At 37.9% G+C, this 16,172-nt stretch overlaps 1 protein-coding gene across 1 annotated transcript; it reads right to left on the bottom strand.

Moving 5' to 3' along the window:
- Positions 1-4,919: 4,919 nt before the first annotated feature.
- Positions 4,920-14,985, bottom strand: LOC132282172 (glycine-rich protein DOT1-like). The gene is made up of 2 exons (XM_059783793.1): positions 14,882-14,985; positions 4,920-5,145 (listed from the first exon to the last, which is right to left on the bottom strand). The coding sequence occupies exons 1-2, from the start codon at positions 14,983-14,985 to the stop codon at positions 4,920-4,922; spliced, it is 330 nt and encodes a 109-aa protein (XP_059639776.1).
- Positions 14,986-16,172: the final 1,187 nt, after the last annotated feature.

Genomic DNA, 16,172 nt, shown 5'->3' with positions numbered 1-16,172 from the left:
GGGAGTCCTTCTGAGGGCCAAGGTTTTTAGCAAGTACTTCCTTTGCAACCTGCGGTAGTTATTCTGTCGAGTATTGCAGATCCAATGAGGGTTGCAGGTGGGGATAGGCATGGGGAGGGATCCATGGGTGCTATGGATATTCAAGCATTGACGGTGGTGAACCCTCGAGGAAAAGGAGTTCTTGAGGACTTTAATCCTACTGGAGAACACTTCCCCGTGCCTGAAGGGGGTTTGCTTCTGGGTTCTTTGATTCACAATGACAATTATTATTTTTATTGGTTTAATTTTGAGATTTATTGGCCCAAACTGATAATTTACATATTGGAACCGGCTATTGGGACAAATATAATTAAAAAAAGGTTCTACGATTTTGAATATTCTTTATATTTTATACCTACATACACACAAAACTTAAAATGTGAAATATATATGAAAAATCCAATGTATCATGCAAAAAATTATATATTCACATCAAAATTGAAAGTATGTTATGATATAGGGCCAAGTGTATAAAACACCATTAAAATATGTTTACATTACCTATTATATCCCTCACGGACAAAAAATACCCCTAAAGTTTCAATTTGGTGCAAATAGGTTCTTCTAACAAATTTAAACTCTAAGTTGACTAAACTACCATTACTTAACCATTTTATAGAATATAAAAAAATAAATAATTATGTAAAATGGCCAAAAATAACACTATCAGAGAACGTCCCTAACGTGCAAAAAACAACCCCAACGTTTCAATTCCGTGCAAATAGGTCCATATGACAAATTTAAACCATAAATTAACTAAATTACACTTACTGAACCATTTTATAAAATATATAAAAATAAATAATTTTGTAAAATGACACTATTGGAGGACACAGGCAATGGACAAGTAAAGATAAAAATAGAAATTAAAATTAAAATTATAAATGAAAAGTAAAGATACAAATAAAAAATAAAAAACAAAAATAAAATGCAAACTATATAAAATAAATATGTTCCAAACATTGAAAACCAGATCACAAAATTCAAATCCTTGTTCTGCAAATTTTCAAAGTTAAAAAAAAAAAAAAAAAAAAATGGTTTAGATATATATATATAGAGAGAGAGAGAGAGAGAGAAAAAAAAATTCAAAAAAAAAATATATATATATAAGATAATGTGCACGTCCCCTAAACTATAAGATTAGTAGCATATATACTCCTTTGATATTTTCGGAAGAGTAAAAGAACAAAACAAGTATTACAATACTAATTTATGTCAAATGGGGTATTTTTGCACAATGTGAAAAGATTAGAGGTGTTTTTTTTACACTTTTTTAAATAGAGGTAAAAGTGCTACACGGATTGTATTTTAGGGGTATTTTTTACACTTGTTCCTATTATATATGGATAAATATTATGTTTCTCAATAAAAGGTTAGTTTTTTTTTTTAACCTCCAACCAATAATTATACCATAATTAATGATGTTTAAACTTTTAGAATTAAAGTCAAATCATTCGGTCACAAAATCAAATTAAAACTGGAAAACTTGATACAATTGACTAGTTTTGACCGGCTGATGTGACTCTAATTCTAAAAGTTTAAGGGTTAATTTCACCTACACCCCCTGATGTTTGCTTATATTCCACTTACACATTCCACCTACCTTCCTTGAGATTTTGATTTATGTAGCAACTTACCCCCTGCCGTTAAGTAACTTACGGTGTTAGCATTAACAAATCAGTTCAAGGTCAATTTTACCCTTCCAATACTTGAAATGACATTTTTAACCTTATTGACCAATGCAAATTTACAAAATTACCCTTAAGATAGTTCTGTCGGTGACAACCCAAACCAAGATAGTTCCTGCTTGTTGTAGCCGAGAATTTTCAAGTTTCAACAGATGGATAACTCTTGGCCATGAGGTACACAAGCTTGGAGATGAAGGTGGCGACTGTTGTAGAGCTGATCCAGTGGCGATGGATCTAGCAAAAGCAGGGAGGAGTTGGCGGTTTGTGAGGATGTTGATGGCGCCGGCAAAGAGGGAGATGGCTGGGTCCGATCTGGCTGTTGAAGATAACGGGCTGTGAGGATGTTGATGGTGGCGCCAGCGAAAAGGGAGATGGCTTACTGTGAGGATGTTGATGGCGCTGGCGAAGAGGGAGATGGCTGGCTCCGATCCGGCTATTGAAGATGACGGGCTGTGAGGATGTTGATTGCAGCGCCGGCGAAGATGGAGATGGCTTACTATGAGGATGTTGATGGCGCCGGCGAAAACTAAGTTCGGGGCTGTGATGTCCGGCAGCAGTGAGACTGAGTTCGACGAGATGGATTCGGCTGAGCCAAGGCAATAAAAGAAGAGAGAAAAGTTTTAAAACTTCACACGGTGGACTATAATGGTACAGACTATTGGGGTACGGTGCTTCTTAATCATCCGGCAACATTCGATACATAAATACGGAAACGAAAAAGGAGCTGATTGAAGATATTGAGTTGTTCATAAATGGGAAGAAGTATTACAGAATAGTTGGTAGGGCTTGGAAGCGTGGGTATTTGTTGTACGGACCACTCGGTACAGGGAAGTCGAGTTTGGTTGCAGCCATGGCTAATTACTCGAAGTTTGATGTGTATGACTTGGACTTGAGAGAAGTTCAATGCAATTCAGATCTGAGGAGGCTGTTGATCGGCACGACAGACCGGTCCATACTGGTGATCGAAGACATTGACTGTAATGTTGGGTTGCAGAATCGAGAGTTTGGGGATGGAACTTAAGATGATAAGATTACATTGTCCGGGTTACTCAACTTTATTGATGGATTGTGGTCGAGCCGATGGTTGGATATTGGGGATGATAAGAGCTTATAGATTTTGATTTTTACTGAATTTAAGGGAATGTTAGCTTGGATTGAAAATTTCTTGTGGAGACATTTTATCGGTTTTCAGATAGACGATGTGCAACCATGGACGACACGAGTTCTTATCATAGCTGCTGTCTTCCGTTGCGAGCTTCACCTAACTGAACTGAACTTCACCGGACTTGGGATTGCCATCCGACTTGGGTGAAGCAATCTTCAGAGGTGAAGAGATCTTCGTCGTCCGACTTGGTCACCGGCGTTTACATAATGTGTCTCTGTGTAGAGAGAGAGATAGAGGTCATTTAAGTCTTTTTATTTAAGTTATAATTTTTAATATATAATTTATGGGCAAAAAAGTAAAATCACACATTTCTGTTAGAAAACTAAACGGTGGTTACTGACAGGGGGTGTAGGTGGAATTATGAAACGTAGAGGGGGTGTAAGTAAAATATAAACAAACGTGAGGGGGTGTAGGTGGAATTAACCCAAAGTTTAAACATGTTTTAAAGTATTTTTCAAAATACTGTACAAAAAAATACTTATTTTCTTTAGAGTTAAAATAAAAATGCAAAACCAAAACACGTACCAACACAGACCCTACTCGGCTAAAAATAAAATAATATTCCTGTGCAGAGAAATAAACAATGTTTATGATCAGTCTCCACATCCTCAATGGCAATAGGCTTAGTGCCATTTGTACTAATAATTTATTTATTTACGGTACATATATGTATTAATTACTTGAGTAAATTATACCCATTTTTTTAAAAAAATTGAGTAATTTATACACCGGTAGAGTATTTAGCCTTTATTACTTTGACTTCTTCAGAAATTTGGCGTGAAAGCTCAACGACACCCATTGTTGGTAATGAAAATTCAAAAAATTACCCAATTTTATATTATTAAATTTTGTTAATGCATTTGATTAGTTGTTTTGTAAGGTTGGATTAGGGTACTTTTTTTATTAAAAAAAAAAAAAAGAGAGTAAAATAATAGGTCACGAGATGGGGAAAAAAAAACTTAATAGGGTCTTTTTAGTTTGACATATTGTTTATGTTAAATTATATAAAGATATAAAAGATATTTCATACTTTTAAAGAAAGTGAAAGTAATTCATTTTAGAAAAAGTCAAAGTAATTCATGATAGTTAGGGGTAATTTATCTAATCACTTTGCACACAGGATAAACTGACATTAGTAGGTTACAAATTACAAGTTACAAACTATCCCTTTATATGGCAATCAAGCTAAATAGGAAAATATAAAATGAATAGCACAATGAATCATGAGTTCAAATTAAATGGATACGTTCCAGGAATCCGGCCGTCAAATTAAATAGAAATTAGATGACAATCAAGCTTAGTATGAAAATATGGAAGGATTAAGGCCTAAGTATTTGGTAATACTTTGAGCACTGGTTCTTTTTTTTTGTTAAATTTTTTTTTTTTAAAATGGTAATAAAATTCGTTTGGTAACTTTATTTTGATTTTTCACATTTCAAAACTTTTGAAAATTAGTTGCCATTTCATTCACAATTTTCAAACTTCAAAATGAAGCTTTAGTTTTTTCCTTTTGTTTTCAAATACTATTATGCTACGTTTGGTGTGAATTAATGGAATGCTTATTCCAACCAATAATGTGGGAATGACCATTCAATTAGAACGAAAATCCATTATTGAGAATTAAAATCCATTCAACAACTAAACAAGTAAATTTTTTTTAAAAATCAAGTTCACAAATGACCCTCATACTCCAAGTCCCAAAACCACAACCACCACCTTCCACCATAGCTATCGCCGACTTTCATCATCGCTACCACCTCTATTGCCTTCCACCACTGTTATTGTCACTGTCACTGCCACCGCCACCACCACCATTGTCAACACCTTCAACCAACACATTGCCGCCACCTCCACTACTTTTAGCCACCGCCACCTCCATTGTGGTCACTACCGTCACCGACTTCCACCATATTCTGCCACTACCACCTTCAATCACCGCTACTTCCACTTCCTTCCACTACTGTAATTGCCACCACCACTACTTTCCACCATTGTAATTTCCACCATTGCCACCCCTGCTGTCACTGTCACCACCGCCGTTGTTGCCTTTCACCATTAGCACCGCCGTAGCTACCTTTCACCACCATCACACCGTCGCCGCCTCCATTACCTTCCACTGCCACCGACTTCCATCGCCACCACCACCTTCCGTTGCCACCTCCACCTCTACCACTAACGCCACCTCCACCAACACCGCCGCCGCCACCTCCACCTCTACCTCTACCGCTCACACCACCTCCACCTCCACCACCACTGATGAGTATTGAAAAGTGCGCATTTAAACCCGTTAAGCTTAAGCATTCTAGTACCTTTATCTATCTTACTTTGCCGTTTTAGACTTATTACGTGTTATTTATATTTTCAGGCGCTAATCCCAAAATTGAGCTAACTCAGCCAAATAAGAGCTTAATTGAAGCAATCCTGAGATAAACCAAATGAGGGAGCAAAATGGAGAAAGAAAGGAGCAAAAAGGAATCAAAGTTGTGCAGCTAAAAAGTTCGATCGATCGAACATCTATGATCGATCACAGTACTTCTCGATAGATCCAACCTTGGCCTTTACTGAAATTCCAAGTTCGATCGATCCAACATCACATTCGATCGATCGAACCCTATTTTGTCCTATTCAAATGATTGATCTTATCCACAGTTGTACGCCTACCAACCACTTTTGTCCTTTTCCCCATAAATATCTTCGAAATATCTTAGCCTTGTCCTTATCCGGAGGAGTCAGACCACTTCGATCGATCCAAGATGCAGTTCGATCGATCGAACCCCAGTTCGATCGATCGAACTTCCTCCAGCGAGAAAAAGTTAAAGTCCAGCTCATTAATTCCGTCCTTCACCCAATCATTGGAGAATATGCCTTGCACGACCACAGCTCATCATAGGGTGTATTTGACCTACCTATATAAGGAATATGATACACTTTTTGGAGGGGAGTATAGAGTCTCTTGTCACACATTGAAAATCATCTTGGAGGCTATTCTTGGAGAGGAGGAAGGAGGGAAGCTAGAGTACCATTGGAGGAGATCTTTACCAACAAGGAGCAGCCATGGAGTTAGCCCTTGAGGGTTGGATCATCACTACCATGAGTGGCTAGACATCCTCTTGGGGCTAGAGTTAGCCCCAATCATGCTTTCTATACTCTAATCTTGTGTATTATTGAGGGATTAGTGTTGTATGATACATCTTGATATTCATGTATATATAAATCTTGATTATTTCATGGTTTGTATGGTTTAATGCTTCCAATTGACTATTCTATTCTACCCATATGTCTATGTATGCTAGAGTAGGATATTCATGTGCTTATCTCTAGATTTAGTGTTTTTAATGCATGTCTATGTGTATTGATGCAATAGATCTAGAGATTATCAAGATGATATGCTTAATGAATGCTATTTTGGTTCATTTGATGGTTTATGCCTATTCTTGATGGCTTGTGCCTCTCCCCTAGTCTAGATAGCTTTATTTTCATGCTAGTAGTGTAGATTTAGTGTAGTGGTAGTATAAAGTTAGATGGGAGGACAATCTACTCTTGATGTTTGATGTTCCATGCTTGTGAGTCCAAATGGCATATTCCTCTAATATTGTGTTGTATGTGGATTGTGAGCTTAATGAATAGTTATGATATGTTGTATCTTTCACATGTGTTTAGACAATTTATTCCTCTCCCAATAGATAAATTTTGGCCTCTCACATGATGTTTAGATAATGCATGTTTAACTAAGTCATCCTTATGGATTGCTTGGACTATGAGCTTAATGAAAGGTTCAATGACTTGATTTGATATTTTGTTCTCTTCACATGATGTATAGACAATATATACCTCTACCAATAGATGTATTGTGGCCTCACACATGTTGATTGAGACAATTTGCACTTGTTAAGTCACCCTTACCAATTGAATGTCTTTTACACACACAACATTGTCGCAACACATTCATTTCCCTCATTAGTCACTTGATTATGGTTTGGAATAGTATTGTTTGGTGGTGATCTCTACACCCCAAGACCTTTCCTTCCTACTTACTCTTTATCTTATTGCATTTTAATTAATTCTTTTCTAGAAATAATCAACCAACCCAATTTTCTTTTGCAATCATTTGGTACGCTAGAGTCGAAGTTGAAATTCCAACACGTATAATCCCTTGGGACGATCCCTACTCACTCTTGCTACGTTAGTAGTAGTGTTGGTAGTGGTTTTTATAAATTTAAATTTGACATAAAAGGCTTTTTTTGAACCACACATTCACTACATTCAGTTTGGCGTATTGGAACGGCCGTCGTCAGATTTTGGCGCCGTTGCCGGGGTTTAACGGTTTTGTTGGAATTAAACTAGACAATAGTGTTCATTAGATTGCTTCTATTTTTATTTTATTTTCCATTGTATATTCTTTTCTCTTGATTCTCATTATTATTTGTTCAATTAGGTACTTGACTACAAGGAAGGCGAACTTTGGAACTTAAAGCAATCATTAGAGCTTAAAAGCTAAATTTGGAGTTGAAGTGTTAAAGGACCATTGTGACCAATTCTTGACTCTCTTGTATTTTAATTATTTCACTTCTTTATATGCTTGTGATAGCCCTTATTGAGGCTCATTTTATTGCTAAATTTTTGTCCAAGCATAGGCCCTTGTTGAGGCCAATTTTTTCTTGCATTTGGGTTTTAATTGTGAATGGAGGAATTGTTTGATCCAAGTTTGGGGGGGAATTACATCCCTTCACCTTATGCCCCTCCATCACATTTTAATCCTTATGAGATTGAGTCCAATTCATTTCATGCATCATCTTATTATGGACTTGATCACTCATTTAATCCTTTTTATGACTATTGCCCTCCACCACCATTTTATGATGAATCAATTCCACCACCTTCTAAGTACTCACTCGGATTTGAAGAAAAAGTGTTAGCTTTACTTGATGTGCATATTTCACACACTTCACTTATTAATTCTCATTCTCAAACTTTAGCCAACTTAGAAGCTCAAGTTGAGCAAATTGCAAGTACTCTTTCTCATCAAGAGGAGGAGGAAGAGGCAAATGAAAAAATGGCAAGAACTTCAATGTATATAGATGGGGATGATAAGAGTGAGGAGAATGAAACAAGTGAACTAATGCCTAGCACTCTATCTTGTATAAAGGATGAAGTGGCAAGTGAGTTAGTGGCTAATCCAATAGAACATAACATGATTAATGAGGACTTTCCTTGTTTTGATTATGATTTTATCTATGATATGGCTACTCTAGAGAGTGAGGAGATGTTGACCACACTTGAGGTAGGAGAGAAGGAGGATGAACTTGTTGAAGAGGGCCTTCCTTCTATTATCTCTAATGACCTTCTTGAGGAATGTCTTTTGGAAATGTATAAAAATTGTGGTTTTGACTCTAAAAGCTCTAAAAATGAAATAAACTCTCTAATGGACTCCTTAGCTTACTTAGAAGGTGAGGAAATGGTAATTTATGAGGAGGAGAAGAGGGATGAAGAGAATGTGTTTCTTATTAATCCAATTGAGTCTTTGAAAGACAATGCCTCACCAATTATCAATGTGGATGATCATTTGAATGTGTTTCAAGAACACAACAAAGAGGCAAGCCTAACCATGATTGATTTTGTTTTCAAGACCGTGGATGAAAGGAACAGTATCATCTCTTTTATTTCTTTTCAAGTCATTCTTTTGGAGGATGATTTTATTGTCGTAAGTGGGACATTAAATGAGAAAAGTGAAAAGAGGGTCAATAAGGATGTTTCATATCCAGTTTTTAATTCATTTGATTAGTAAGTTGACCTAACGTCTTGCTAGAGACGTTAAACACTAGTATTCATAGAGTTTCACAACTCTATTCCTCCCTCATTTCTATCTTGCATTTTGATTCTTACGAAGTCTAGATACTGTTTTTGTGGTTCATATGCATTGGAAGGAACTGAGTAAGGGATTGCATGAGCATTCAAGTCATTTTGAACATTTAGGCATAATTTCGATCGATCCAAGTTTTGGTTCGATCGATCGAACTTTGGTTCGATCGATCCAACTATGGACTCGATCGATCCAGCTCTCATTTTGCACCCAACACTTAGAAAAATTTTGGACCTGCATCCAAACTCCAAAATGCATGCTCTCGGGATCTCCAAATTTTCAAAAGTTCGATCGATCGTAAACCATTTCGATCGATCCAACATGTGGTTCGATCGATCATGAGTCCCAACACTTAGAAAAATTTTGGACCTGCATCCAAATTCCAAAATGTATGCTCTCGGGACTTTTCAAAAATTTTCATGTTCGATCGATCGAATTCCAAGTTCGATCGATCCAAGGTTCCAACACATATCAACTCTTGAACCCTTAAACTTGTACATTCTTTATCCTCTTCGATTGATCAAAATCTTTCTTCGATCGATCGAAATTTGCATCTCATTAATTTAATTCCCTTTAATTTTTCAAAATTTATTCTAAAAAAAAAAAAAATGCCATTAAGAGTGGAGACCTAAGTTCGATCGATCGAACTCCATCTTCGATCGATCGAACTCTGCATATCGTGTTTTTAAAAATATAACCGAGTTGGATCGATCACTTTGGATCGATCCAACTTCAAAAGGAAACCAAACCCTAGTCTCCCTCTTCTCTCAATCTCATCTCAATCCGGCCAACCTCCATTCCAATCATCTTCCCCATCTCCGGCGAGCCAATTCCGGCAAGGCAGATGTAGTCGCCATGCCATCACCGCAGCCACCTCTACCGGCTCAGCGCCGTGACCAGTTGCTGCCGAGATATGCAGCTATGACCGTGGCTCAGGAGTCATACTTCGATACTGAGTACTTCTCTGAGTCTATCCTGACCCGGTCTGGCTATCAGGATATCATGTAGCGTGGCCTCTCAGCCATCTTTGCCCCAGTCACCGGCCTTGTATACCCGCGACTGGTGCGGCTATTCTTTCAGCATCTCCGGCCCTCGCCACGATCTACCGCACAGATGATCACTACACTGGACGGCCACGAGATTGTCATCACAGTTAACACTCTGGCCCGTGCTTGCCGGTGCCCACATCGGTGTCCACCTGAGCTTGCAGAGACATACCCGAGGCTGCATAGGCCTTCATTTTCTCACATGGCTGTCTCCTTGACAGGCCATCATGCCGGTGGTCAGACATTCGCCACCAGGACCTTCTTGCTTGACGACCTCTGGTTCATTGACACAGTTATTTTCCAGAACATTTACATGGCGGGCCACAAGATCCAGAGGCGTCATGACTACTTGACAGCTCTTTACGCTTTTTACACGGGCTGCTGGGTATCTATCCCAGTCCTCATCTGGAGCGTGATGAGGTTGTTGTATGATTCTTTCATATCCAGGAAGGACCCTAAGCGGTCCAAGGTCCTGCCTTTCGGACACCTCATCACGCAGATCCTTCTTGACCAGCGCTACAGAGTGCCCCCAGATGATGAGCCCCTTGCACGGTCCAGCTTCTATAGGAGGAGCGACTGGAATAAGAGCTACAATGCTCTTATTCAGAGTCTTCAGGAGCCAGCTGTAGAGGCAGCAGCTGAACTAGAGGAGGAGGAGGCAGCCCAGGCACAGCCGGCACCTCCAGCAGCAGCAGATATCGCAGCGGACGACACACCAGTCGGTTCGGCTACCGATCGCATGGACATTGACCTGGAGCGACCTGCGGAGGAGTATGCCGATGCTGCAGATGATGCTGATGCCGATGATACCAGTGATAGAGCCGCTGCTCAGGAGCGAGTTCGGGAGTCTTCTTCAGAGGCATCTCTGCCCGAGTCTCCAGTTCCCACTCCCGGTTTCGGAGCACGCTTGCAGACATTGGAGGAGGACGTAGCAGCCATGTGAGCCGACATCACTGCCCACCGAGCTGAGTTCACCTCTTTCAGGGCGGATGTCATGGCTTGCTTTGCCGATCTCTCCAGCCGACTCCATGCACCTGCACCCGCACCTGCACCTCCAGCCACTGCAGATCTCCACGATCAGGCCTCCTGAGACTTCACCTCCAGTTGTTCTATGCTTTCATTTCTTTTATTCTGGATCTGTATTATACTGTCACTGTTACTGTATTATACTTTGCGGCCGGTCTGTCGGCTTTATTATTTTATTGATGTACCTGCACTTTATATTCTCTATATATTACTTTTTGATTATGGATGTCTCTTAGTATCTCATATTTGTATGTTTGACTCCATCAGGTACACCACAGTGACTTCAGTGAGAGAGTGCTGCCCAATTTTTCAGGACCACTCTTACACCCCTCTCTCTATTCTCTATTTATCCCATTTTACACTTGCATGTCCACTGTGCACTGATTATCCTATCTTGTTATCTAATGAGTTTATCCGAGTGCAAACTTTTCAGGACCATAGTTTATCCCAAGTTTGGGGGGGCCATGCCACCCACTTTGGATACTTCTATCCCGATCATTCATGTCTAAAGCACTGGTATACTCTTTCCTTTGTTCTCTTCACACATTGAGGACAATGTGCAGTTTAAGTTTGGGGGTATTGGTGTATGTTTCAGTGTTACTTTAAAATTCAAAATTTTGAGCATGTCTTGTGTATTTGAGGGATATTTCTATACTTGGTCCATTTTTAGCTATGATTTTGATCTTTTGAAGACTATATTGCTTAAAATTTAAAAATTGCTTGACTTGAGAGTCCAATACTCCTTGTATGCCTTGAGGATGCCATTTAGGAGTAAATTTTTCAAAAGATTGATATCTTGCTTGCATTTGTAGTCCACATCATCCTGAATTTGTGATTGTTTTGAGATTCATTCTAGGATTCTACACTAGCACCGGTGCACACTAGCATTCATTTGTGGGGTACATGCTTTATTGATTATTGAATTGGTTATATCCCAATTGGGCTAGTAGTGCATTGAAAGCTTTCATTCTTGATAAAGGTGGATAACAACCCCTTTTCATTGAGTAGCCGGGATTCTTGCCTCATTAAGCAGTGAACTTTTCGCGCCGAAAGGTGGAGGGCCCAAACTCTAGGTTAATAATTGAATAGAAAAAAAAAAAAAAAGAAGAAGTTGCAAAAAGCAATAAAAGTGAGGACTTCTCCCAAAAGGTGAGAAGTGGGAAATGATTAGATGGTTGTTGTCTTGATTTGTAGCCTAGTTGATTTGAGTTTGTAAGTCCGTAGGGGTGTCTTAACGCCTAATGCCCTAAAGCCATCTGGTTTGGGAGTCATTGACCTAAAGCTCGCTACATGAATCTTCTAGAAAGCTTAAGAGATCAACACATTGCACAATACTTCCATCTTTGATCCTCAATAAAAAATAAAAAATAAAAAGAAAAAAAAAATAGAGTGAAAAGAATAAGCGCACTTAGAACAATAAAGCTTTAATAAAAGGTCCACTCTCTTATCTTGATGATCGGTACTAGATTTGTGTGCTAGTTTGAGGGTAAGGATGTGATTACTTCTCTAGTTAGCTAAGATAGCAACACACTTGATGCCGGACCTCTCACGTGGATTCTAGACTTGTTTCGATTTTCATGATCATTTTCTTGATGTGTGGAGGACCATGCTTGTTTGCTTGATATTGAAATTTTGGGAGATTGCTTAGAAATGGTTGAAAATTTGCATACTTGAGGTAGTTTTCTCCCAATGTTTGTTTGCAATATTGGTGCCTCTTTTGAAAGAATGAGCTTAATGTTTGTGGGTACTATTTTTGGAAACCCTCACGAGACTTTACTCGTCCACTAGGGGTAACCTAGGGGTTTAAAAGGCTTGTTGCATATGCTAAATGCAATCGTGTTCCCTACGAAAGTGGCGCAATCATTTTACTTGCTTTCCAGTTTATACTTGTTTAGTTGTTCATTTCATTCATTTACTTCTTAGTTCATTGAGCAATATTTAAGTTTGGGAGTGTGATGAGCACTGAAAAGTGCGCATTTAAACCCGTTAAGCTTAAACATTCTAGTACCTTTATCTATCTTACTTTGCCGTTCTAGACTTATTACGTGTTATTTATATTTTCAGGCACTAATCCCAAAATTGAGCTAACTCAGCCAAATAAGAGCTTAATTGAAGCAATCCTGAGATAAACCAAATGAGGGAGCAAAGTGGAGAAAGAAAGGAGCAAAAAGGAATCAAAGTTGTGCAGCTGAAAAGTTCGATCGATCCAACTTAGAGTTCGATCGATCGAACATCTATGATCGATCATAGTACTTCTCGATAGATCCAACCTTGGCCTTTGCTGAAATTCCAAGTTCGATCGATCCAACATCACCATTCATCAATTGAACCCTATTTTGTCCTATTCAAATGATTGATCTTATCCACAGTTGTACGCCTACTAACCACTTTTGTCCTTTTCCCCATAAATATCTTCGAAATATCTCAGCCTTATCCTTATCCGGAGGAGTCAGACCACTTCGATCGATCGAACCCATCTTCGATCGATCCAAGTTAAGGTTCGATCGATCGAACTTCCTCCAGCGAGAAAAAGTTAAAGTCCAGCTCATTAATTCCGTCCTTCACCCAATCATTGGAGAATATGCCTTGCACGACCACAGCTCATCATAGGGTGTATTTGACCTACCTATATAAGGAATATGATACACTTTTTGGAGGGGAGTCTAGAGTCTCTTGTCACACATTGAAAATCATCTTGGAGGCTATTCTTGGAGAGGAGGAAGGAGGGAAGCTAGAGCACCGTTGGAGGAGATCTTCACCAACAAGGAGCAGCCATGGAGTTAGCCCTTGAGGGTTGGATCATCACTACCATGAGTGGCTAGACATCCTCTTAGGGCTAGAGTTAGCCCCAAGCATGCTTTCTATACTCTAATCTTGTGTATTATTGAGGGATTAGTGTTGTATGATACATCTTGATATTCATGTATATATAAATCTTGATTATTTCATGGTTTGTATTGTTTAATGCTTCAAATTGACTATTCTATTCTACCCATATGTCTATATATGCTAGAGTAGGATATTCATGTGCTTATCTCTAGATTTAGTGTTTTTAATGCATGTCTATGTGTATTGATGCAATAGATCTAGAGATTACCAAGATGATATGCTTAATGAATGCTATTTTGGTTCATTTGATGGTTTATGCCTATTCTTGATGGCTTGTGCCTCTCCCCTAGTCTAGATAGCTTTATTTTCATGCTAGTAGTGTAGATTTAGTGTAGTGGTAGTATAAAGTTAGATGGGAGGACAATCTACTCTTGATGTTTAATGTTCCATGCTTGTGAGTCCAAATGGCATATTCCTCTAATATTGTGTTGTATGTGGATTGTGAGCTTAATGAATGATTAATGACTAGTTATGATATGTTGTATCTTTCACATGTGTTTAGACAATTTATTCCTCTCCCAATAGATAAATTTTGGCCTCTCACATGATGTTTAGATAATGCATGTTTAACTAAGTCATCCTTATGGATTGCTTGGACTATGAGCTTAATGAAATGTTCAATGACTTGATTTGATATTTTGTTCTCTTCACATGATGTATAGACAATATATTCCTCTACCAATAGATGTATTGTGGCCTCACACATGTTGATTGAGACAATTTGCACTTGTTGAGTCACCCTTACCAATTGAATGTCTTTTACACACACAACATTGTCGCAGCACATTCATTTCCCTCATTAGTCACTTGATTATGGTTTGGAATAGTATTGTTTGGTGGTGATCTCTACACCCCAAGACCTTTCCTTCCTACTTACTCTTTATCTTATTGCATTTTAATTAATTCTTTTCTAGAAATAATCAACCAACCCAATTTTCTTTTGCAATCATTTGGTACGCTAGAGTCGAAGTTGAAATTCCAACACGTATAATCCCTTGGGACGATCCCTACTCACTCTTGTTACGTTAGTAGTAGTGTTGGTAGTGGTTTTTATAAATTTAAATTTGACATAAAAGGTTTTTCTTGAACCACACATTCACTACATTCAGTTTGGCGTATTGGAACGGCCGTCGTCAACCACCGCCGTCGCCACCTCCATCTCTACTACCACCGACTTCTATCACCACTGCCTCCGCTGCCACCTTCACAACTACCGCCACCGACTTCTATCACCGTCGCTGCCGCCAGCTCCACCTCCACATCCATATCCATTTCTACCGCCACCGATTTTCATCATCACTACCGCTTTCCACCACTGTTACAGCTACCTCCACCGCCATCGACTTCCACCGCCACCACATCCACTGCCGTCTTTCACCACCACCATACCATCACCTCCACTACTTTTCACCACCGCCACCTGCCCCACTGTTGTTTTTTTACACCACTACCACATCACTGCCACCACCACTATCTTCCACCATCATCCCCACTGACACCACTGGCGCCTTCCACTATTACCACCACCGCCATTACCACTGTCTTTTTACTAACACCTTACTACCTTCTGCCACCATCGCTTTCCATCACCACCACCGCTTTCCACCTACACCACCATCGCCACCACCATTAACCGTACCACTATTTAAAAAAAATAAAAAATTAAAGAAGAATGTTATTTTGTCAATTAAAATTATTTGTCATTAAGAAATGTATTTTGAAAAATTCATTTTTTTCTAAATTTAACATTAGGCCATTCTTATAGATTTTATATTTGCAACCAAACAATATAATGAGAATGACCATTCCCTTACATTCCATTTCATTATCTCTTGCATTCCATTCCATTCCATTCCATTATTGCACACCAATTACAACATTATTTTACCATTTTCAAAACCAGAATCAAATAATTAGAGAAATGTTATTTCATTAATTTTCACAATTAGAGAAATATTATTTTATTATTTTTCAATCATACTTAATAGTAAATAAAATTTTAAAAATATTTGACTATACGTAAAATAATAAAAAATGTTATTGTATTATTTTTCAATTATACTAGAATCTTATATAAAATATTATTTTATTATATTTCAGAAGGATAGTTAGAGAAATGTTATTTTATTATTTTTCACTAGAGAAATATTATTTTATCATTTTTCAATTATACTCGAATAGTAAAATAAAAAATATTATTTTATTAAATTTCAATTATACTCTAATAGTAAATAAAATATTATTTTATTAAATAAAATAAAAATTATTATTTAATTATACTCGAATAGTAAATAAAATAAAAAATAATATTTTATTAGTAAGTAAAATATTATTTTATTATTTTTCAATTATAGTCAAATACTAAAGGATTTAATTTAAAAAAAAAAAAATTTACCAAGCATGTTTTTGTTTTGACAGAAATAATAGTACCAGTTTTTCCAAACATGCCCAAATTTAAT

This window comes from Cornus florida, unplaced genomic scaffold (assembly GCF_030987335.1).
Source record: "Cornus florida cultivar Cherokee Brave unplaced genomic scaffold, ASM3098733v1 CherokeeBrave_3.0.0_Hap2_Chr11, whole genome shotgun sequence".
Taxonomy (NCBI): domain Eukaryota; kingdom Viridiplantae; phylum Streptophyta; class Magnoliopsida; order Cornales; family Cornaceae; genus Cornus; species Cornus florida.
The sequence above is the reverse complement of the archived record's forward strand: the minus strand, read 5'-3'. Positions and strand labels throughout refer to the sequence as shown.

What these genes read in the sequence shown, in the direction of transcription:
- LOC132282172 (XM_059783793.1), bottom strand. Translation starts at nt 14,985, where the DNA reads ATGGATATGGATGTGGAGGTGGAGCTGGCGGCAGCGACGGTGATAGAA. An exon ending in AGTGGTGATAGAAGTCGGTG is followed by an intron (nt 5,146 to 14,881) that starts GTAGTAGAGATG and finishes AATACTCATCAG; the next exon opens with TGGTGGTGGAGGTGGAGGTG.